At 38.4% G+C, this 23,079-nt stretch overlaps 1 protein-coding gene and 1 non-coding gene across 2 annotated transcripts; both read right to left on the bottom strand.

Annotated features, from left to right (window-relative positions):
- Window positions 1-2,187: 2,187 nt before the first annotated feature.
- Window positions 2,188-2,730, bottom strand: LOC110902149 (F-box/kelch-repeat protein At3g06240-like). Its single transcript, XM_022148876.1, has one exon. The coding sequence runs from the start codon at window positions 2,728-2,730 to the stop codon at window positions 2,188-2,190; it is 543 nt and encodes a 180-aa protein (XP_022004568.1).
- A 10,596-nt stretch (window positions 2,731-13,326) lies between these two features.
- Window positions 13,327-13,398, bottom strand: TRNAG-UCC. Its single transcript has one exon. It is a non-coding gene; the product is annotated as a tRNA-Gly (tRNA).
- Window positions 13,399-23,079: the final 9,681 nt, after the last annotated feature.

Genomic DNA, 23,079 nt, shown 5'->3' on the forward strand with positions numbered 1-23,079 from the left:
GGTTTTCTTCGTCATCACTCGACCAATAAGATATGATATAAGTTATATCATATCTTTGTTGGGGGCTCTTTGTTTATGGGTTCCCTTTATAATTTACTTATGGGTTCCTTTTCAGTTTCTTATATATATTTACACTAAAAATTAAAAACCGAATGGGTTCCCGGGAACCCGTACTTTCTACATAAGTCCGCCCCTGGAGGTTTGCATCATTACACACTATAAACTCAAAAGAAATATACCATTGCACAAAACAGTAAACATCCAACAAAAGTCACAATCTTTAAAAGCATGGTTAACACACAATCAAGCACAATAGGTAAAGACTACAACAAAGTAACAATCTTCAGAACACAGTTTGAAAACTTTCAAACACGAAAACACCCAAAACCAAGGGTATGGGTTTCTAGGGGCATACTTAAAACTGCAACAAAAGCTGACATGGCAAAGCTCGGTCAACTTCCACATCGTCAGATCCTAGCACCGGAACTGGTACTGGCATCCTCACAAGCTTTGGGAACGGTATGCAACGCTTCAGCATACCTATTTGCCTTCACCTGAAGAATTATAACAGGTGAGCATGCCACATATGGTAGTAGAAACAAACAGAATATAGTGTTTACAGCAGTGAAATATAGGAATATAAGAAATGAATGGAAGCCCATTTATGAGAGAGAGAGATACTTAAGTGCTAATTGTAATTTGTAGCTTTAGGTCCATTTTGAACATGAGTACAGTGTCGTGATTCCAACCGGTAATTGAATGGCCAAAGAAAATAGAGAGACTAAAAAGAATTTTAGAGAGATACATTGAGACTATTTTGTATATCTTTTCTAAAACATCAGATGACTTACAAACATTATAAATACTCAAAGATAAATAACTACCCACTACCAAATAGTGAGCCGTTACTAAGATCATGCACTCTAGACCACTACATGTAACAACCATGTAAAAAAATTTAAAAAGTGCAACTTAAATTAATTAAACATGCAGACAGGGGTGTGCATGGGTCGGTTTTGGCCCAAAACCAAAACCATAACCATAACCGTGATGTCAGTTAATGGATAACTATAACATAAACCGATTGATCAAGGCGGTTTGGTTAATCGGTTTTGTAAGTTATAGCGGGTCGGTTATGGATGGATAATCCTGAATTTAGGCCTAACTAAAAACATCTCAAATTTTTTGCACATAGAATAAATTGTTATTACGTTTTCTATACATTAGTATATTACATAGTATTAAAAATACATATAATCTATATTATTACCGAATATTTAATAAAAGTGATATGATATATTCATATAAATTCAAATAAACATTCAACCAAAACGATATGAAATAACCCCTAAATACTAACAACGTTCAACCAAAAACATCAAATATTAGGAAAATGGTGAAACGTTCTAGATCCGAGAAAGATTTTACTAACATGTTGGTTCGGTTCGGTTATGGTGAGTATGGAAATATTGATAACCATAAGCGACCCGCTACTTTTAGTTTTCAAAAAAACCATCAACCGACCCACCTGCTTTTGATTTGGTCCTGGTTTTGTCGGTTAATTCTTCGATTTTTTGCACACCCTTACATGCAGACACTAGATGAATTTAACAACCATGAAAATTTGTTTATGATATGTACATTAGTCATAAAAACAGTAATCACAATTGTAACCTCACCTTTGGACCCTTGAGGGTATTCGTGGCCCGTCTTTTTTTCCGCAACTTCTTGTGAAAATGGGGAGACACAAGACTCTCCACGTATATTGGTGTTCCAAGGAACACCCGACTTTTGCGCAACCAATGATTATGAGACCATATTTCATGGCACAAGGGCCTCTTATTTGGAATGTAATTTTTCAGTAGTTTCATGTTGTGCACAGCGTCATCCTTGATCGCACGTTCCCACCCAAACATTTCCCAAGACCGCTCCTTATTCATTACCCAAACATTACGCATAAATACATTTGGGTATAAACATAAACACTCATTCATAGTCCCCAAACGCATTGAAGAGTGTTGAACATTATATAGCTGGTGGTATCTCACATCATCTGGCATAGGGACTTCTAGAAACTTCTCCTCGGAGAAATGAAATGAAAGAATTACATTTTTCTTTTCGGATGAAGTATCATATGCATATGCCAACCAATGAAGGGCCCCTTTGCATAAGATACCGACTCTGCTACTAAAAAACATAATTAATCTCCCCGGTAACCTTCCAAGCATTGGATCTCAAACTAAATACTTGAAAACATGTATGATTTTCATCTTTCTTAAACCCTAAGACAAGTTTATAATCATCTGTTGATGAGTCATAACCGAAGCCCCAACACAGAGAATCGGTTTCAGGAATTTGGTGCTTGGTTACTTTCTTTACCTCTCTAGTCGAAGGATTAACTACTAGAATTTTAGCAGGCGAAGGGGAGACACACACCAACCCATTTGACGAACCAATTAGATGCCGGTCATTGAGGCCAAAGAAGTTGTCGTCAATCGCATAGTTCCACGATGAAATGTATTCGGCTTCTTTAGTTATAGTAATTCTTCGATGTCTAAATCTTTCATCGTCATGGTCATTATCATATTGATGATGGAGATGGGCTTTAATGAAACGTGGACTCGACAACAGAGTCGACCATGCCTTGCAGACACTCTTGCATCGGAGGAGATCTTCCACATCTAGTCTTATAAGTATCTCCTCTTCGACTTCATACAAAGGATGTGCCATTGAAACCCTAGGTTTGGCAACGGGTCCGAAAAAGGGAAAGAGAGGATGTGTGTGTGTGGGGGGGGGGGGTGTGTTAAACGAGAGATTTGTTTTGACGAATGATTTATAAGGGAGTATTATAAATGCCACCAGCATAAAGATAAATCATGGTTAATGAAGTTTTTACCGTCATGTTACTGATTGAGATATATATATTTTACCGTGAAACTTACCAAGAGTGATTTACAAAATCAATCTATAAGAATAATGTAATCTATAAATAAGCGAAACCATATGAATCATTTCTATCCAACTATTTATCAACAATATGAATGAAAAAATACTTACAAACCGCGCAGTGTCAGCACCAAGGTTTGAATAGGATATTTGCAGTGACTCTGTTTCTTCATCATCATTTTGCTTTGAACTGTTAGCCAAAAACAGTAATCACAACCTTCCATAAGATTATTGTAAAGCTAAAATGTATCCGGTGTCTGAAAGAGAAAAGAGGCGGTTTTGTAACGCATTGAGATACATCTTTTACTGTTAAACTTACTACATATGCTTAGTGGTTCCGTCGAACATTGAATACTTACCAAGAGTGGGCATTTACATATTCAATCTATACGCATAGATATTATGGTGAAATCTTTAATTAACCAAATTAATATAAAATAACCATCTATATATATATATATATATATATATATATTTTGAACAAGTAATTTGAGATTTTAAAATAACCATCTATATATTGTATAATATTTCTTAACAGCAAGAAAGAGAACAATTGCTTACAAACCAGACAGTGTAATCAGCAAGGTTTGAATGGGCTATTTGCAGTCTAAACAATTTTATACAGCCACTCAGCTTAACCGAATATTCCAGGTATGCATAGTTGTAAGCATATTGAGAAATCATTAAGAAAGAGGGGTTTTGTCAGTCTGTTAGCGTCTGTGCGATAGATAATGTGCATTATATGGTAGTTAATTGTAATGCCCATAAATTTAAAATCATTAACCACTAAGAAAACCCTAATTAAGATACCCAAGTAATTCTGCACTAACCCTAAAATTTTCGAAACAATCGGAATCAGGATCAGGGCCCCTAAAACTCAGGGGGGGTAAAACCTAGTTGACGATTATCTTTATAATTCGTTGTCTGAATTAAAATTTCCTGCGAAACCAACTCAGCTAAGCTACTTAGACACGAAGCAACCTAGGCTAGAAAGTAGACCCGTCGCGCCACGCGACGGGTACACATGTCTCTTTCGCGTGGCGCGAAGGAGTCCATTTTCCAGCTATAAATAGTCGGGTCTGGGACTTGACATTCTGCTTTAATTCGACACTCAAATTCCTATTATGCTCTGAGTTATAGTCGAAACAATCCAACAACACACACAAAGTGCTGCCGCAATCAGGGTAATAACTCGATCGCTATTACGATTCAACGTCCGATCGATTATAACTATCCAACGATTGTTTGAGTGCTGCTCAAATTGAGCTTGTACTTTGATTATTCGTCGTGATTTCAACTTGAATATTTGAGTGTTGTTCGAATTCGGACTATGCTCTGTTATTCGTTGTGAATCCGATTGAATTATTAAGTATTGCACTTGATAATAGTTGTGAGGGTTTGATCTCGTGAATTGACGTAAATGTTGTATTAAGTTACTAACCTAGTTTGTGTGCATGTTATTTAAATTAGGTTAAAAGATTAATCAGTAGTCTAAACTCTGCCCGTATAAATCTAAAATATTAGCACAAGGTAGCTTCACTTTGGAATTATTAAGGTACGGATCCTTACCCCACTCTTTATTGCTTCATATTCAAATTGTTATAAACCACTAAGTTACTATATCTTTTAAAAACTCCTCACGTCTTTGATTATCGATTCATTTGACAGTCCGTTCGATTCCTATCCTAATCATTTGATTTAACTTTCATGTCATGCGATAGTATTATGTTGTTATACTCATTATCGCATATTCCAATATATGTTCCGTTTTGTTATGAAAATAAGTTTTATAAGTTATGTGAATAAGACCATTTGTACTCTGATACCCTGAGTATCGCTTCTCGTGGAGTGTCCCACGAGCATGTTGTTGTGGCATCAACATCATGTGCTCCATCCGTGACGGAGAGATCAGTTCACGGCGTCTCTTAAGTACAAGTGTGGTACATAAGGCTATTAGGAGGCGTATGGATCGATCCTAGAATTTAAGTATAAGGAGGTGGATAACGGGTATGCCAATTCGCCATCTCATATGATAATTATGCAGGAGTAGCTACCTATGTATTGTCGCGTTTTAAGTTTGCTCATGGGTACATCCGTAAGATATGATTATGAAATTTTGTTCTTGCATCGTATCATTTTCGCATAAGGTTCCATCCGGATAAGATTTCATATGAAGCATTATTTGTTAATTGAGCCTAAAATTCCGTACTGAGCATTCGGCTCATTCCGTAAACTTTTTGTGTATACAGGTCCACAGGTTACTTTGGGAGGGGAAAAGAGAGAAGAATAAAGCCTAGGAATAAATCTGAAGATGTTAATTAATTAAGATGAATGTTTCCGCTTGTATATTAATCTTAATTTTAATAGTCGTGTGGCTGTATCCTTATCAAATAAATAAATGGAATTATGACTTTTGTTTATGTTACCGTTATTGTGACACGTCAGCCCTTCCGGGTTGGGGTGTTACAGCTATGGTATCAGAGCAAAGGCTCTTTCCTGTAGAAAACTTGAAGATAGTAATTAAGACCTGTGAGGAATGGGTAGATACCTATAGGATTCAACTTGATCTCTTATTTGGTTTAACTCCTATGTCTATTCTTATTGATGCCTCCTCATCGTCCGCCACGTAGGAATACTCGTACTAACCATGAACGTAACAACACTTCTTCGAATGAGACTCCAGTTGATCCAAACATAATTAATGCTATCAACCAGGCTGTTGCTGGGTTGCTTCCAAACCTTGTTGCCCAAACAGCCGAGGTCGTTATTCAACAAACTCGTCATCCAGAACACACTAACACTAATCCAACCTCTGGTGGTGAAACTCGTGAGAATACCACTAACAATATTACTTATAGTATAGACATATGGATTAGTAAATTCCAAAAAGAAAAGCCGAAATCCTTTAGTCACGCTACTAATCCAGTCGAAGCAAGAAACTGGATAGCTCATGTTGAAAAGATCTTCGGAGTTCTTGGAGTTCCGGAGCAATACAAAGTTAGACTAGCTACCTACAAATTGGAAGATGACGCACAAACTTGGTGGGAAGGATATAAGCAAGTCAAAGGAGGGGATGATTTTGACGCTAATCTTTCATGGGTCGACTTTCGTAATATCTTTTACGATAAGTATTTTTCGACCGCTGATAAAGAAGCTTATATCAGGGAGTATGCAATAATTCGACAGGGGAGTGATGAACCAGCCTCTGAGTTCATTACTCGATTTTCAAGGTTGGCTAGTATTGTAGGAGATGTTGCAGGATCAGCAGAAGTCCAGGCAGAAAAATGCAAGTGGGCAGTTAATGATCGAATTCGGAAATCGATCATGTACATGAAATTTAAGGATATCACCGAAGTTGCTGATGCAATCAAAACTTTTGAATTCGAAAGGAAAGAATTCCTATCTCGAACTGGGGATAATAAGAAGAGAAATAGGGAAGGCCAATTTAAGCAAGAAATCGGCCAATCATCCACTACACCATAGCATCAAGATCGTAAAGTGCAAGGAAATTAAAACTCTGGATATCAAGCACGTCCATGGCAACCTAGACTTCAAAACCCAAGGCCTGCTCAAAACCAGATTCAGTTGTATGCAGAACCTATTAGAGCTCAACCACTGAATCAACAAGTAAATCCGAATCGGATTACATATCCTCTATGTAATACTTGTGGTAAGAGACATCAGGGCGTATGTCACCGAAGTACAAGAGCATGCTTTAGATGTGGCCAAACTGGACACATGATCAAGGAATGTCCTAAGAAAGATACTAAGAAGAATAATCAACCCAATGTTGGAGGAAGAATTTTCGCACTTTCTGCTACTGACGCTGCTAATATTCCAGGTACTGTATCTGGAACCCTTCAGATTGGTGAACGTAGTATCTATGTGTTATTCGATACAGGAGCGACCCATTCTTTAGTATCCCACTCGTTTACTAAGTATCTTCCGATAAGACCAACTCTCTTAGATCACACTTTCACCATTTCCACTCCCATAGGAACTTCATCCGAAATCACTTACGTATATAAAGATTGTCCGATCCGTATTGAATCTATTGTGTGTAAGGCAGACCTATTTCCAATACATATGTGTGACTTTGATGTTATTCTAGGAATAGATTGGTTGTCTAGACATCGTGTAACTATAGATTGTCATTCTCGCCGAGTTATTTTCGGTGATCTTCATCATCCTGATATTATATATCAGGGAACTCAAGCCCATAAATCTCTTAAAATTATCTCTGCACTTAAGGCTCGAAAATCCATATCAAACGGCTGTGCTAGATTCCTAGCATCGATTAAGGATACTTTTGCTAGTGTTAAGAGTATCGATAGCCACTCCGTTGTTCGTGAATATCCTGATGTATTTCCGGATGAACTCCCGGGATTACCACCCGACCGTCAGTTGGAATTCACCATCGATTTGATCCCTGGTGCCGAACCTATTTCTAAAGCTCCATACCGTATGGCCCCGATGGAATTGAAGGAGTTGAAGGAACAATTGCAAGAATTGTTAGATTTAGGATTCATAAGACCTAGTGTTTCACCTTGGGGTGCTCCGGTCTTATTTGTAAAGAAGAAAGACGGTAGTATGCGTTTATGTATTGACTACCGAGAGCTGAACAAGATTACTATTCGTAATCAGTATCCTCTGCCTCGCATTGATGATCTCTTTGATCAACTTCAGGGGGCTCAGTTCTTCTCAAAAATCGACCTGAGGTCTGGGTACCATCAGCTAAAAGTCAAGAATGATGATGTTCCCAAGACCGCTTTTCGTACTCAATATGGTCATTACGAATTTTTGGTTATGCCCTTTGGGCTAACTAATGCACCCGCAGTCTTTATGGATTTGATGAATCGCGTATTTCACAAATTCCTAGACAAATTCGTTATTGTCTTTATCGATGACATTCTGGTGTATTCTAAGAGTCGCGAAGAGCATGAAGCACATCTACATGAAGTACTTGGAACCTTGCGGCATGAGAAATTGTACGCGAAGTTCTCCAAATGTGACTTTTGGCTTAGCCAAGTGTCATTTCTAGGTCATGTCATATCAGCAGAGGGAATTATGGTAGACCCAACAAAGGTTGAAGCTATTACAAAATGGCCAAGACCCACTTCTGTTACCGAAATACGAAGTTTCTTGGGTCTTGCTGGCTATTACCGAAGATTTGTTGAAAGATTCTCGGTAATTGCTTTACCACTCACAAAACTCCTAAGGAAAGGGGTGAAGTACTCATGGAACGAGGAACAAGAGAAAAGTTTTGAAGAATTAAAGAAACGACTCGTATCCTCTCCGATACTCGCTCTCCCTTCTGGATCAGGAGGTTACCAAGTCTACAGTGATGCCTCAAAGAAAGGATTAGGTTGTGTGCTAATGCAACATGGGAAGGTTATCGCTTATGCCTCCCGTCAGTTGAAGCCTTATGAAGTTAACTATCCTACACATAATTTAGAACTAGCCGCAGTCGTCTTTGCACTTAAGATTTGGCGACATTATCTGTATGGTGAAAGTTGTGACATCTTTACCGACCACAAGAGCCTCAAGTATATATTTACGCAGAAGGAGCTAAATATGAGGCAAAGAAGGTGGTTAGAACTTTTAAAAGATTATGACGCAAATATTCAATACCATCCAGGCAAAGCCAATGTTGTAGCTGACGCATTAAGCCGAAAGAACTCCGGGACTATATCTTGCCTACAAATTCAACCTCATATTAGGAAGGATCTCGAAAGGATGGACATTTGGCTTCAGGTTAGTAAATCTGATGGATATCTAGCTAGAATGCAGATTGAACCCAACCTCATATCCCGAATCAAAGATGCACAAAAGCAAGATGGAGAACTTTGGGCAATTGTGCAAAATCTCGAGGTGGGTAAGCAATCTGAATTTAGTATAGACCATCAGGGGGTGATTTGGTGCGGCAAAAGACTTTGTGTACCCGATGACTCCACCCTTCGTGAGTCATTGTTAGCCGAAGCTCACAGCTCACCATTTTCGATTCACCCAGGATCTACCAAGATGTATAGAGATTTAAGACAGAACATCTAGTGGAATGGCATGAAGGAAGACGTTGCTCGATACGTAAGTAAATGTCTCACTTGCCAACAAGTGAAAATTGAACACAAACGAGCAAGCGGTCTGTTGTAGCCATTAGATATTCCCATATGGAAGTGGGATGAGATCACAATGGATTTTGTTACTGGTCTACCTAAGACATTCAAGAAGAATGATGTTGTATGGGTTGTTGTCGATAGATTATCAAAGTCAGCACATTTTCTACCAATTCAGCAAGGATTTTCGGTTAATAAGTTATCCGAAATATTTCTTCAAGAAATTATTCGACTCCATGGCACACCATCTTCCATTGTTTCCGATAGAGACCCACGTTTCACCTCACGATTTTGGAAAGGTTTTCAGGCAGCTTGGGGGACACGACTAAAGTTTAGTACGGCTTTCCATCCACAAACAGATGGGCAGTCAGAACGTACGATTCAGACCTTGGAAGACATGCTCCGAGCATGCGCACTTGAATGGTCTGGAAACTGGGATGAATATTTATGTCTTGTTGAGTTCGCTTACAACAATAGTTGGCAAGCAAGTATTGGCATGGCACCTTTTGAGCTTTTGTACGGTCGGAAATGTCGCGCACCATTATGCTGGGATGAAGTCGGAGAAAAGATTATTGAAGGGCCAGAATTAGTTCAGATTACAAATGAAAAAGTCACTATGGCCCGAGAAAAACTGAAAGAAGCTCAGAGTAGACAAAAGAGCTATGCAGATCAAGATAGACGACCCCTCGAATTTAAAATTGGTGACCACGTATTCTTAAAGGTATCACCTTGGCGTGGTGTTCGTAGATTTGGAATTAAAGGGAAACTTAGTCCCCGTTTCATCGGTCCGTTTGAAATCCTTGAAAGAATTGGGGAAGTGTCATATCGACTAGCTTTACCGCCTCAACTCTCTCACGTTCATAACGTTTTTCATGTATCCTCTTTAAGAGGATATAATTATCATCCACTCCACGTCATTAATTATCCATTACTTACGATTCACGAAGATTTGTCCTACGAAGAGGAACCAGAAGCCATCTTAGATCGACAAGAAAGGGTTTTGCGTAGGAAAGTAATTCCGTTTGTTAAAGTCCTTTGGAAAAATCACTCTGAACACGAAGCAGCATGGGAATCTGAAGAATCAATTCGTTCTCTATACCCTAATCTATTCTCGCAATAGAATTTTAGTCGAGTAACGGTAAATCTTACTATTTGATATATGTTCAATTGTTTCTGTTTACGGTCATTTATGCTTTACCTTATGTGAAGATATTTTAGCTATGACTAAGTATATCTATGTAGGAAATGCCAGTACTAATAGTCACTCTAAGTATCTGTAAGTCTCTATTAACTTTTCATACGATAAGATATCTTATTAAGAAGGACCATTAGGGCACATATATAAGGTAATTGACAAGTATAGTCATGACCTTAGCTATGAATTTCAGATACCCATGTGTGGTTAGGAAATTCTGGTTATATAAGTTAGTAACTCTGCTAGGAAAGTTTCGAATCTGTTACTTATGCAATAGGTTATATTCTTATTTGGAAAATTTCGAGGACGAAATTTCTTTTAAGGGGGTAATAGTTGTAATGCCCATAAATTTAAAATCATTAACCACTAAGAAAACCCTAATTAAGATACCCAAGTAATTCTGCACTAACCCTAAAATTTTCGAAACAATCGGAATCAGGATCAGGGCCCCTAAAACTCAGGGGGGGTAAAACCTAGTTGACGATTATCTTTATAATTCGTTGTCTGAATTAAAATTTCCTGCGAAACCAACTCAGCTAAGCTACTTAGACACGAAGCAACCTAGGCTAGAAAGTAGACCCGTCGCGCCACGCGACGGGTACACATGTCTCTTTCGCGTGGCGCGAAGGAGTCCATTTTCCAGCTATAAATAGTCGGGTCTGGGACTTGACATTCTGCTTTAATTCGACACTCAAATTCCTATTATGCTCTGAGTTATAGTCGAAACAATCCAACAACACACACAATTCACGAAGTGCTGCCGCAATCAGGGTAATAACTCGATCGCTATTACGATTCAACGTCCGATCGATTATAACTATCCAACGATTGTTCGTGTGCTGCTCAAATTGAGCTTGTACTTTGATTATTCGTCGTGATTTCAACTTGAATATTTGAGTGCTGTTCGAATTCGGACTATGCTCTGTTATTCGTTGTGAATCCGATTGAATTATTAAGTATTGCACTTGATAATAGTTGTGAGTGTTTGATCTAGTGAATTGACGTAAATGCTGTATTAAGTTACTAACCTAGTTTGTGTGCATGTTATTTAAATTAGGTTAAAAGATTAATCAGTAGTCTAAACTCTGCCCGTATAAATCTAAAATATTAGCACAAGGTAGCTTCACTTTGGAATTATTAAGGTACGGATCCTTACCCCACTCTTTATTGCTTCATATTCAAATTGTTATAAACCACTAAGTTACTATATCTTTTAAAAACTCCTCACGTCTTTGATTATCGATTCATTTGACAGTCCGTTCGATTCCTATCCTAATCATTTGATTTAACTTTCATGTCATGCGATAGTATTATGTTGTTATACTCATTATCGCATATTCCAATATATGTTCCGTTTTGTTATGAAAATAAGTTTTATAAGTTATGTGAATACGACCATTTGTACTCTGATACCCTGAGTATCGCTTCTCGTGGAGTGTCCCACGAGCATGTTGTTGTGGCATCAACATCATGTGCTCCATCCGTGACGGAGAGATCAGTTCACGGCGTCTCTTAAGTACAAGTGTGGTACATAAGGCTATTAGGAGGCGTATGGATCGATCCTAGAATTTAAGTATAAGGAGGTGGATAACGGGTATGCCAATTCGCCGTCTCATATGATAATTATGCAGGAGTAGCTACCTGTGTATTGTCGCGTTTTAAGTTTGCTCATGGGTACATCCGTAAGATATGATTATGAAATTTTGTTCTTGCATCGTATCATTTTCGCATAAGGTTCCATCCGGATAAGATTTCATATGAAGCATTATTTGTTAATTGAGCCTAAAATTCCGTACTGAGCATTCGGCTCATTCCGTAAACTTTTTGTGTATACAGGTCCACAGGTTACTTTGGGAGGGGAAAAGAGAGAAGAATAAAGCCTAGGAATAAATCTGAAGATGTTAATTAATTAAGATGAATGTTTCCGCTTGTATATTAATCTTAATTTTAATAGTCGTGTGGCTGTATCCTTATCAAATAAATAAATGGAATTATGACTTTTGTTTATGTTACCGTTATTGTGACACGTCAGCCCTTCCGGGTTGGGGTGTTACATTAATTGCAATAGATAAGGCTAACAAAGTTCACCAAGAACTAAACATTTGTTGAAACTGAATAGATGAAAAATATCCAACAAAATCACAACATTAAAACCAAAACCAATACCATGAAGCACAACATAATGCACTAACAATGTAACAAGCTTTAATAAAAACTTTCAAACACAACACTGGAAACCAAGGGTACGGATGGGTTTATAGAAAGCAGTCTTAATATATCAAGGAAAAATGATATCGACAACTTGACAGCTTCCACATCATTGATCTCCGGCACTGGAACCCGTACTGGCTTTGACATGGGGACAGGCTAACAGTGCTACAACACCATTATTTTTTAACTTGACATGTATACTAGAAGACTAACCATCACTAGTGCTCTAGTGGTGGCACGGGTAGTTAAGTTCCACCTATGGTGGGCCTGGGTGAGTTTTCCCCTCCATGTCTCAAGTTCGAGTCTGGGTGATAGGGGTTTCTCATTTAGGGGTTAGGTACCGGTACCGGGTCTGATTTGCTCATCCCTAATTGTGCGAGGGGGCTCTCTAGTACGGACCCGGTAAAGAAAACGTATGCTAGACCTCCCGACATTCGCGAATAATTCACACCTTTAAAGAAAATGTAATCTAGAAGACTGAGGCGTAACAGAGTAGTTTTAATCCTCTGGATAGTGATGAATCTTGCTATTAATTTCAGGAACTGTAATGAACTTTAACCTTTCATATTTCTTTCATGAAATACAAGGTAGAGTGGAACAGGAATAGAAAGCAACCACTCACAACAGCAGCCACTATACCAATAGGATTCAACTGCAGGAACTCAAGTTTCGGTTACCTATTTTCGCAATCTTTCTCACAATATAACCCAATTCAAGACAAAAAAAAAACTTACCTGAGTGGATGGAATGAAAGGGGTAGAGATCCACTAGATGAACATAACATCAAGCATGTAAATTCCAAGGAATATAAAAATCTCGACGTCTGTGTAAAAAATAAAAAGAGAAAAAAAATAACCACTATGCGTTTGCCGGGAGTCGAACCCGGGTCTATTGCTTGGAAGGCAATTATCCTAACCGTTGGACTACAAACGCACGTTTATTATTTTATTTTTAACGATTCAAAAATAGATTTCTAGTGTGATACTGCAATTGAATCTACTCCAAAACCAAAACCAGTAATAGATAAGTAGTGTAACTGTAATTATCAAACCAAGTTTTTGTAAACTCCTTGTTTGTAGTTTCTAGATTGTTGGGGACGGGCCTTGTAGTTATATGGACTAGGTATAGCCTTTTTTCGAGCCTTACCTAGAGCTGCAACATGAAATACCCATTTGAATGGGTCCAGGTCCGTACTCGTGATGATTATAATTGCTTGGAGATGAAGCACATTACAATTTGTAGGGATCCCTCGTAACTCTAACTTTCCATTGATATGGAACAATTGTCGTAACACTTGTTATTGCTTGGAAATGAACTAGGTAATAGAACTTAATGAGTTTTAAACAATGTATGTATAAATAGTACAAAGTAAACATAATAAAAGCACTCTGACAAATAGTTATACAAAGGTAAGTATATTATTATTGTTCAAAATGAGTGACGAACCACACTTGAATAATTGTTAAAAATCAAGTTTTTTTTTGGGTCGGCATGCAGGTACGGGGTCAATTCCTAAAACGACACAAGCATAACCAAATGTTGGGTTCCTAACCCATTTAAGTACGGGTGGATCGGTATTTAACTCGTCTAATCAAATGGGTCATGTTCAGTTATCAACCCCTAAACCCATTCAAAATCAAAATTGAACAATATAGTGGTTAACCCGCTAGTCCGTTTTACAACTTGACTTGATTAGAACTCAGTTACAACTTGTTAACCCGTTTACAACCACTTAACTCCATATCACCAGTTTAGATACATAGGTTACACATTTAGGGTTAGATGATTTTAAGTAAATTTGAGTTCTTGAACACAAATAAATATACAGGTTGTTTTTAGGTTCGCCGTTCAACCCACAACCCAACACGCTTGCTACCCCTATATGCATCATTAGAATTAGATAAACTTAGTGATAGAAGGCCTCATCATGCATTAAAGGGTTAAGTAGCACTAAAGCTCTCCATCTCCTGTCCACTTTGTATGTCCTGCTTTTGTACATACTATGTTGGAAAAGATATCTCAAACCATATAACCATGTACACACTTATAAAACTGTGACCCGAACATGACCCATGTAATATGTATATTTAAACAGGTCAAATGGGAGGTGGATTGTAAGTTAAAACTACCTTCTAATTAAACGACCAAATGGGCCATAACAGGTATGCATGGTTGTACGGATATGCAGAAATTATATATATATATATATATATATAGGGAGAGGATCATGAGAAAACTAGATATAAATGAGAAAACTAGAAAACTAACTAAAATCCACTAAAAAGGAGAGGGAGGGAGACTTTTAATGAAGGAGGGGGGACTTTTAATGAAGGAGGGGTAAAATTGGAACAAAAAATATATAAATTTTCAAACATTTCCCATTTCTCCATACGTTATCATTTTAAAACAAAAATGGCACCATAAGATCACAAATTTTCTTATCTTTCATTCAAGTATATTCGAGCATATTTTTTATGACATAAAAAAAGATTTATGGTGTCGTCTTGTTTTCTCCACTATTATTATAGTAGTGCACATGTGCAATGTAACATGTACTACAATTGCATTACATGCTTAAAATTAGCTTTTTGAGTCTAGTTTAGCTTTTAGGGTTAGTTTTTTTGGAGGTTTAGGATTAGGTTTTTGGGTGTGGGGGGAGGGGGGGTTTAGGTTTTTTTTTTGGGGGTGGGGGGGGGGGTTTAGGTTTTTTTTTTTCGGGTTTATGTTTAGGGTTTAGTTTTAGGTTTTTGGGGGGTGGGGGGTGGGGGGGTTTAGGTTTTTGGGGGGTGGGGGTGGGGGGTTTAGGTTTTTGGGGGGTGGGGGAGGGGGGTTTAGGTTTTTTTGGGGGGGTGGGGGGTTTAGGTTTTTTTCGGGTTTATGTTTAGGGTTTAGTTTTAGGTTTTTGGGGGGTGGGGGGGGGGTTTAGGTTTTTGGGGGGTGAGGGTGGGGGGTGGGGGGTTAGGCTTTTGGTGGGAGGGTGAATTTAGGTTTTGGGGGGGTGGGGGTGGGGGGGGGTTAGGTTTTTGGGGGGTGTCGGTGGGTGGTGGGTTAAGTGGTTTAGGCTTTCCGTATTAGTGCACATGTGCAGTACAACAAAAATTTTTTTTTTTTTTTTTTTTTTGAAAATTTTTTTCCATACATATAAAGTAGCGATTTTTTATTAAAAAATTGTAAAAAAAAAAAAAAAAAAATTTGGTATTTTTTTTGGCTTTTTTTAGGTTTTTTTAGTTAGTTTTTTGGTTTTCTCATTTAAACTAGTTTTCTCATGATCCATCCCCTATATATATATATATATATATATATAGGGTTTTGTCGGTCTCTTACATTTTCTTAACGAGTATTTGCTACATTATCCACACATGACCAGATCATGTAGAAAAAAACCCACCAGGATTCTTCTTGTTTGGAAAGTAACAAGCTTTCGCAAACATATGAAGCATAGCTGAGAAAAAGGCCTTTATTATCCCCACATGTTTTAACATTTTTCTTGGTTGTGACTTGAATTTTTAACCTTAAAACTAACATATTTTCATATTTTTTTATTATCTCCACTTGTTTTAACAAGTTTTAGCCCAAATAATCATCAAATAATATCATATTTTCGAGTTTTAATCCATATTTTCAACCAAGAAACTTGGTTTTGGGTTTTTGTCCAAGAAACCTTCAAAAATCTCTCAAAAACCTCACACATCACTCGGTTTTCAACAAGAAATTGAGCCTAAAGCTCTTATACCACTTGTAGGTCCTGAAATCAGATCTTGAACACAAGGATTTTCTGTTTCGAATGGTGCAACAAGTGCGGAATCCAAGTTACACCACAAACCGAGCACGGATGTGAATCAATAACACAAGATATTAACAATTAACGCACGTATATTGATTTCGATAAGTTTATACAAGAAAAGCTCTCTAACACTTTATCTTCACACACTTCGTATTTGCTCTTTCAAGCATAAATTTTCCAAGTGATAGTATGATATATATACTAAATATAAAACGTCTCTATCCTCACACACTTTGTATTTGATCTTGCAAGCATATATATACTAACAGAACATAAATATAAAACGATGGTATGTTGTGTCTTGAAGGATCCAATTGATGGTACCTTGTATAGAGTCCAAAGGATGGTTCATGAGTGATATACCAAAGGATAGTTGTAGGTCCCTCGGAGGATGAGGTCAAACCTTAACCTTGTTATGTGAAACACACTAGCAAGTGCGGAATCCAAGCTAGAGTGCAAACCGAGATGAAACAAGCACAAACACAAGACACACAATATTCACCGATTAACACCACTTGTATTAATGCGTATGAAAGGTTCGGTTACAAGCTCAATGTCTACAAATCTGTTTTGTAAACTCTCTAAGTGTGTGTGTGTTCTCTGCTCTCTCTACTTGCTTGCTTCTCAAATGAAGTGAACACACTACACGGGTATATATACCCGTCACAGATTGTCTGGTCGAAGGATCAGATAGATTAGATTGATCGAAGGATCATCTATCGATCTGAAATCTGTCGAAGGATCTACATATATCTCGAAGGATGATCTATCGAGGTCCATCAACATCAATCGAAGGTTCATCTTTCGAGCTCATCGAAGGATCTAAACTATCCTTCGATGAGTCATCCTTCGACACAGACATGTTACAATCATGTTCTGACTGTTTGGCCAAGTCAAACCAGGAGGATGGTTGACTTGGTCAAACTTACAAGACTAACGAAGGACATCGCTATATCGTGACGAAATACAGACAAAGTACAGACACAAGTGCACCAATAAACTCCCCCTTGGCTGTAGCTTTGTCTCGATCTTTGTGTCTTCAAGTCTTTGACGTCCTTTCAAGTCTTCAATGTCGGAGGATCTTCAAAGTCTTCACGTCTTGAAAGCAGAAAGTGTATCAACAAACTACCCGCTTCACGTAGGAAGTGTGTTGACAAACTCCCCCTTAACATAAGCTCCCCCTTGAGTTATGCTTGTGAATGACTTGATCTTCAATGCTTTAGATCCTTGTGATGTTGATGATGGTCAGTGGCAACTCGATCATCTTCATCATTTGAGTGCCTTCACGTCGTGTCTTCATTCCAAAGCTTGTCGTCGACCATGTTCTCCTTGCCTTTAGAATCTGCACATGCAAGAAATCTAAACGCGTAATGAGAACAACTGCTTGGAATACATTTAGCATAAACAAATGACACACGTATGACCATGTTTCAATCAAACACCGTCCGACAGTTTGAAAGTTTAATAAATTTGTCAGTTTTAGTTTCTAACTTTCAAAACTTGCAAATTTCGACCGTTTATGACGATTTAGTCAATTCGGTTTTCAGTCAGGTTTCAGGTAACTAAGACTTGAGATCCAACATCGTACGATCGAAAATAAAGAAGAAATAAAATCTTTTTGGCTTTTATAAAGTTTATATTAAAACACACCTAAAAATCTTTTTGGTATTTTTGAACATTTGAAATGAAAAGACTGAAAGCAGTAAATAAATATATACAGACATTCTTTTTGTGAGTTTCGAGGGTAAGAGAATCATATCAGTGTACGGTCATGCCAAAACGCTCTTGTTGTTCAATTAGTTAACATTAAGATAAGCATCCTAGCACAATTATCGGTATTGTTGTCCACTTAAGCTCAAACTTATCAGATGTAATCATGGCGAGGGGATACGTTAAGGTATGATTTATACTTACCGACCGGTGTTCATTCACATCACGACGCATTCCCGTATCAAGGTATGCACGAGGGTTCATCTTACCGGTGAGTATACCGATTATCATCTGTTTGACCGTATATGATGTGAGATTCTCACTTATTTTGATTTGAAAACAAGCCCTATGTGATAGAATCACTTATTTATGAGGAACTTGATTTTCATATGCATGAGGGCACAGGAGCAAGTCCGTGAACAGGTCAGTACTTCCGTACAGCAGAGAGACGAACTTGACTCCCGGATAAATGTGATATTTTATCACTTATTTGATATGGACATGTGATTATTTATCACTTATTGAGGTCGTATGCAGTATGTACACGTATGTATAGTATCATGGAAGATCTAGACTTGCGTCCCCGTTATTTTTCGGTAAAAGATACAACCATGATACCCAGATGATAAGCAGCATAAAGACCGAATATCTCAGAACCTCGGCAATCTATCAAACGAAATTTCGGTACTAAGACCATATGCCAATGAATGGTTCCCACCTGGTCTTCAGTCGGTTTAAGTTTATATCACCCTGCACACTTTAAAATGATTGTGAGCCTACCGATACATCTTATATAGAGCTGCTTATCGTTTTTCATTTAAGGTTTAAAGAGGTTTGGATAGACCACTGATGTACTATCATTTTCTCTTTTGCTCGCCAGGAAACTCATTTTTGTTTTTCTATTGTTGTTGTGTTTTTGAATTTTTTTTGATGTTTTTGGATTTTCAGATTTTGGATTTACTCCCCCTAAAATCAATAAACTAAGATAAATTTAAAACACAAAGATATTTACAAAAATGATTTTCCGATGTTGGTTTACTCTTGCTTGACCTTAATGCCGTTTACCAATAATAAAAAGTCAAATCTTGATTTGTCAAATGCTTTGGTAAAAAGGTCGGCACGTTGGTCATCGATGTGGACCTTAACAACATCGATTAGCCTTTTCTCAAAGCAATCACGTATGAAGTGATATTTGATTTCGATGTGTTTGGTCTTTGAGTGCTGCACAGGATTTCTAGTGATCTGTAAAGCAGCAGAATTATCAACGTAAATAGGAGTAGTTAGGAATTCAAAACCGTAGTCGCGTAATTGTTGCTAAATCCAAAGAACTTGGGAGCAACAACTTGAGGCAGCAATGTATTCAGCTTCGCATGTTGATGCAGCGACGCATGTCTGCTTCTTGCACTGCCATGTGACTAGGCGATTTCCTAAAAACTGACATCCAGCCGTTGTGGATTTGCCGTCGATTTTGCATCCGCCAAAATCAGAATCACTGAAAGCGACCAGTTCAAAGTTATTATCCCTAGGGTACCATAGACCGGTGTCAGGGTAACCCTTCAAATAACGAAAAATCCTTTTTACAGCTGCAAGATGTGAGGCCTTCGGGTTGACTTGATATCTGGCAAGCAGGCACGTTGGGTACATTATGTCTGGCCTTGATGCTGTGAGGTACATAAGAGATCCGATCATTGCGCGATAGTATGAGGGGCTAACCGCTTCATCCTTCAAATCTGGAGTAATTCCGTGATTTTGTGGCAGTGGGGTACCAATGGGCGTTGCATCAGAGATCTGGAAGCGGCTCAAGATGTCACCAACATATTTAGTCTGATGGATGAATATCCCAGACTCAGTTTGTTGCACTTGTAAGCCCAAAAAGAAAGTCATTTCCCCCATAGCACTCATCTCGAATTTATCCTGCATAATGCGCTCGAAATTCCTACACAAGACATCATTAGTAGAACCAAAAATAATATCATCAACGTATACCTGTACCAGAAGAAGATCTCCATCTTGTTCTTTGATGAAAAGAGTACAGTCGATAAGACCTCTTCGAAAACCGTTCTCCAGCAGATAGTTAGATAAGGTTGCATACCAAGCTCGTGGTGCTTGATGTAGACCATAAAGAGCTTTGTTGAGCAACCAAACCCGATCGGGATGAATAGGGTCTTCAAAACCTGGAGGCTGTTCGACGTACACCTCTTCTTCAACCACACCATGTAAGAATGCACTTTTGACGTCCATCTGGTAAACTTTGAATCCTTTGAATGAGGCATAAGCCAGAAAGATCCGAATTGCTTCCAGACGTGCAACAGGTGCATAGACTTCGTTGTAGTCGATTCCTTCTATCTGACAAAAACCTTGAACGACTAAACGTGCTTTGTTCCGGATAACAACTCCGCGGTCATCCTTTTTGCATTTGAAAACCCAACGGGTACCAATCTTCTTGTATCCAGCAGGTTTCTCTACGAGTTTCCAGACACCAAGCTTCTGGAATTGTTGCAGTTCTTCCTGCATTGCTTCAACCCAAGAGTTATCTTTCATGGCTTCTTTCCAAGTTCTTGGCTCTTCCTGTGAGACATAACACGCGAAAGACCAATCGTTTTGTTGTCCGGATTCTCGAATAGCTGCATACAGGCCTGCATTGTTGTTGTTTCGCAACATGTTTCTTGTTTGAATGCCACTTTGCACATTTCCGATGATGTTTTGTTGAGGATGGGTATTATGAATCCTTGTTTCTGGATTATCTGGAACTGGAATATTTATACCCAGATTGTTGAAATTGAGATCAACAACTAAATCAATGCCCGGAATTGACGAAGAGGATGATGCAGTAGCTTCAGCTGTTCTAGGGGCATCCACTGTAGGAGTACCCTCTGAAGTACCATGAACTGCTGTTGTTGGAGCTTATTGATCTGCATCTAGAAATTCATCATCCTCTGAAGATTCGTTCAATTCGGTTGCATCATGAAAATCCTCATTGTCGAGAGTATTATTGTTCACCGAAGATGGTTCTTGATTGACAAGAATTGGACGAACCACCGGTGAAACTGTTGCATTGTCACTCTCGAAAAACATCCTTGCCGCAGCACTTTCTTCAACGGCTTCAACATTGATCGAATTGAAAAAGTCATCGTACTCAAACATCCAAGGCTGACCAGGACATTTGACTGGCAAAGTGTGCCTTTGTACTCTGACCTTAGACCATTCCTCGACCCTTTTAATCTATAGATTCCAGACTCGTAAGTTAGGGGTGGCATACCCAAGAAAGTATCCGTCAATTGCTTTAGCCCCAAACTTTCCATTAGGATCGATGATTGTACATGGAGCTCCAAACGGTTCAAGATAAGACAAATCTGGTTTCCGTTTTTGAAGAAGCTCAAAGCAGGTCTTGTTGTGCCTTTTGACTGTAAGGACTCGGTTCAATGTGTAACATGCAGAGGCCACAGCTTCAGTCCAGAATGGAATGGGCAACTGCGACTCTACCAACATTGTCCTAGCAGTCTCGATCAATGTGCGGTTCTTACGTTCAACGACGCCATTTTGTTGAGGAGTATAAGCTGCACTAAACTCATGAAGAATACCTTTTGAAGTGCAAAACTCCGCCATGGCTTGATTTTTAAATTCAGTACCATTGTCGCTACGTATCCGCCTAACCTTCAACGTATACAAATTCTCAATCCGAATGATCAAGTTTTTGATAATACCAAAGGTTTCACTCTTGTGTGCCATGAACGCCACCCAAGAAAATCTTGAATAGTCATCAGTAATCACGAGACAGTATTGATCATTCCGAATACTCTTGTGCTTGACAGGACCGAACAAATCCATATGCAAACGTTCAAGAGGAACTGCCACCGTGTTGATCTTCTTAGAAGGATGTCGTTTCTTCGTTTGTTTTCCTTTCTGGCACGAAACACAGACGTCTTGAAGATGGAAATTTTTAAGAGGAACACCATTCACCAATTCATTTGAAACCAAATGATTCATTTTGCGTAAGTGAATGTGACCCATACGTCTGTGCCAAGAGATAGAGTCTTTTTCTGTGGCTTTGGAAACGAAACAAGTTGCTTGTGCAGACGTAGTAATAGCTTGGCTCATATCAAGGACGTACAAATCATTTATCCTTGGAGCTGACAAGAGAATCCATTCTTTTGGAATTTTGAAGCCGGGTTTCAGCACATAACATCCATTAGCATCAAAGTGTACTGAGAATTGCTTGTCACAAATTTGAGAAACACTAAGAAGATTGTGATCAAGTTGTTGCACAAAGTTGATCTTGTCAAAGCTGACAATCCCTTTGGATATCATTCCTTGACCCGTAATATAACCACCCTTATCTCCAGCAAATGCAACATAACCTCCTCTAATAGATTTGACGTCGTAGAGAAGCTTCATGTCGCCTGTCATGTGCCTGGATGCCCCACTATCAACAATCCAATGACTACTGATAGTTCCTCCTGGAACACCCTGCACATGAACTCAATCAATTAGTTGGAGATGGGGATCCAAGCCATTGTGGTCTTGGGTCTTCCATTTTCATCAATAACAATAACTTCTTGTCTTTGATGATTGGTAAATTGTGATGGTCCCCCTGATTCAGTAACCGTTTTTGGTTTCCAGGTCTGTTTTGTTTTACCAGTGTTGTTCTTTAGAATTTTAACTTCATGGTTGTCTGAAGTTTTTGAATTGTCTGGTTTTACAGAAACAGCTGTTTTGTTAACCACATCGGTTTTAATCGCCTTTTCAATTTTCTTGACCTGTTGGCGTTTTTGTTTCTTTTCCCTTTCTTTTATAAGGCGGGGATCTTATTTTACCGAAACAGTTTGCTTACGGTCAGTTTGGTCACGGGGAACATCAACTTTTCCTTTTTGTTTATGAAGATATGGACAATTTCGAATTATATGTCCAATTGTTCCACACTCAAAACATGATCTTCGTTCAACAAACCCCGAAGTATCATGTGATCGTCTTGCCGATGATGATGAACTTTGTGATCCCGAGGTACTAGGTTTTGAACTACTTGGTTCATTTCTTTTCTGTACAGTTGCTTTCTTAACAAAATCTAAGTTAGATTTGTTTTCAAACGTTTCGATTTTGTCCGTTCCCGTCGATTTCACAAA

Source organism: Helianthus annuus, chromosome 7, assembly GCF_002127325.2.
Source record: "Helianthus annuus cultivar XRQ/B chromosome 7, HanXRQr2.0-SUNRISE, whole genome shotgun sequence".
NCBI classification, from domain to species: Eukaryota; Viridiplantae; Streptophyta; class Magnoliopsida; order Asterales; family Asteraceae; genus Helianthus; species Helianthus annuus.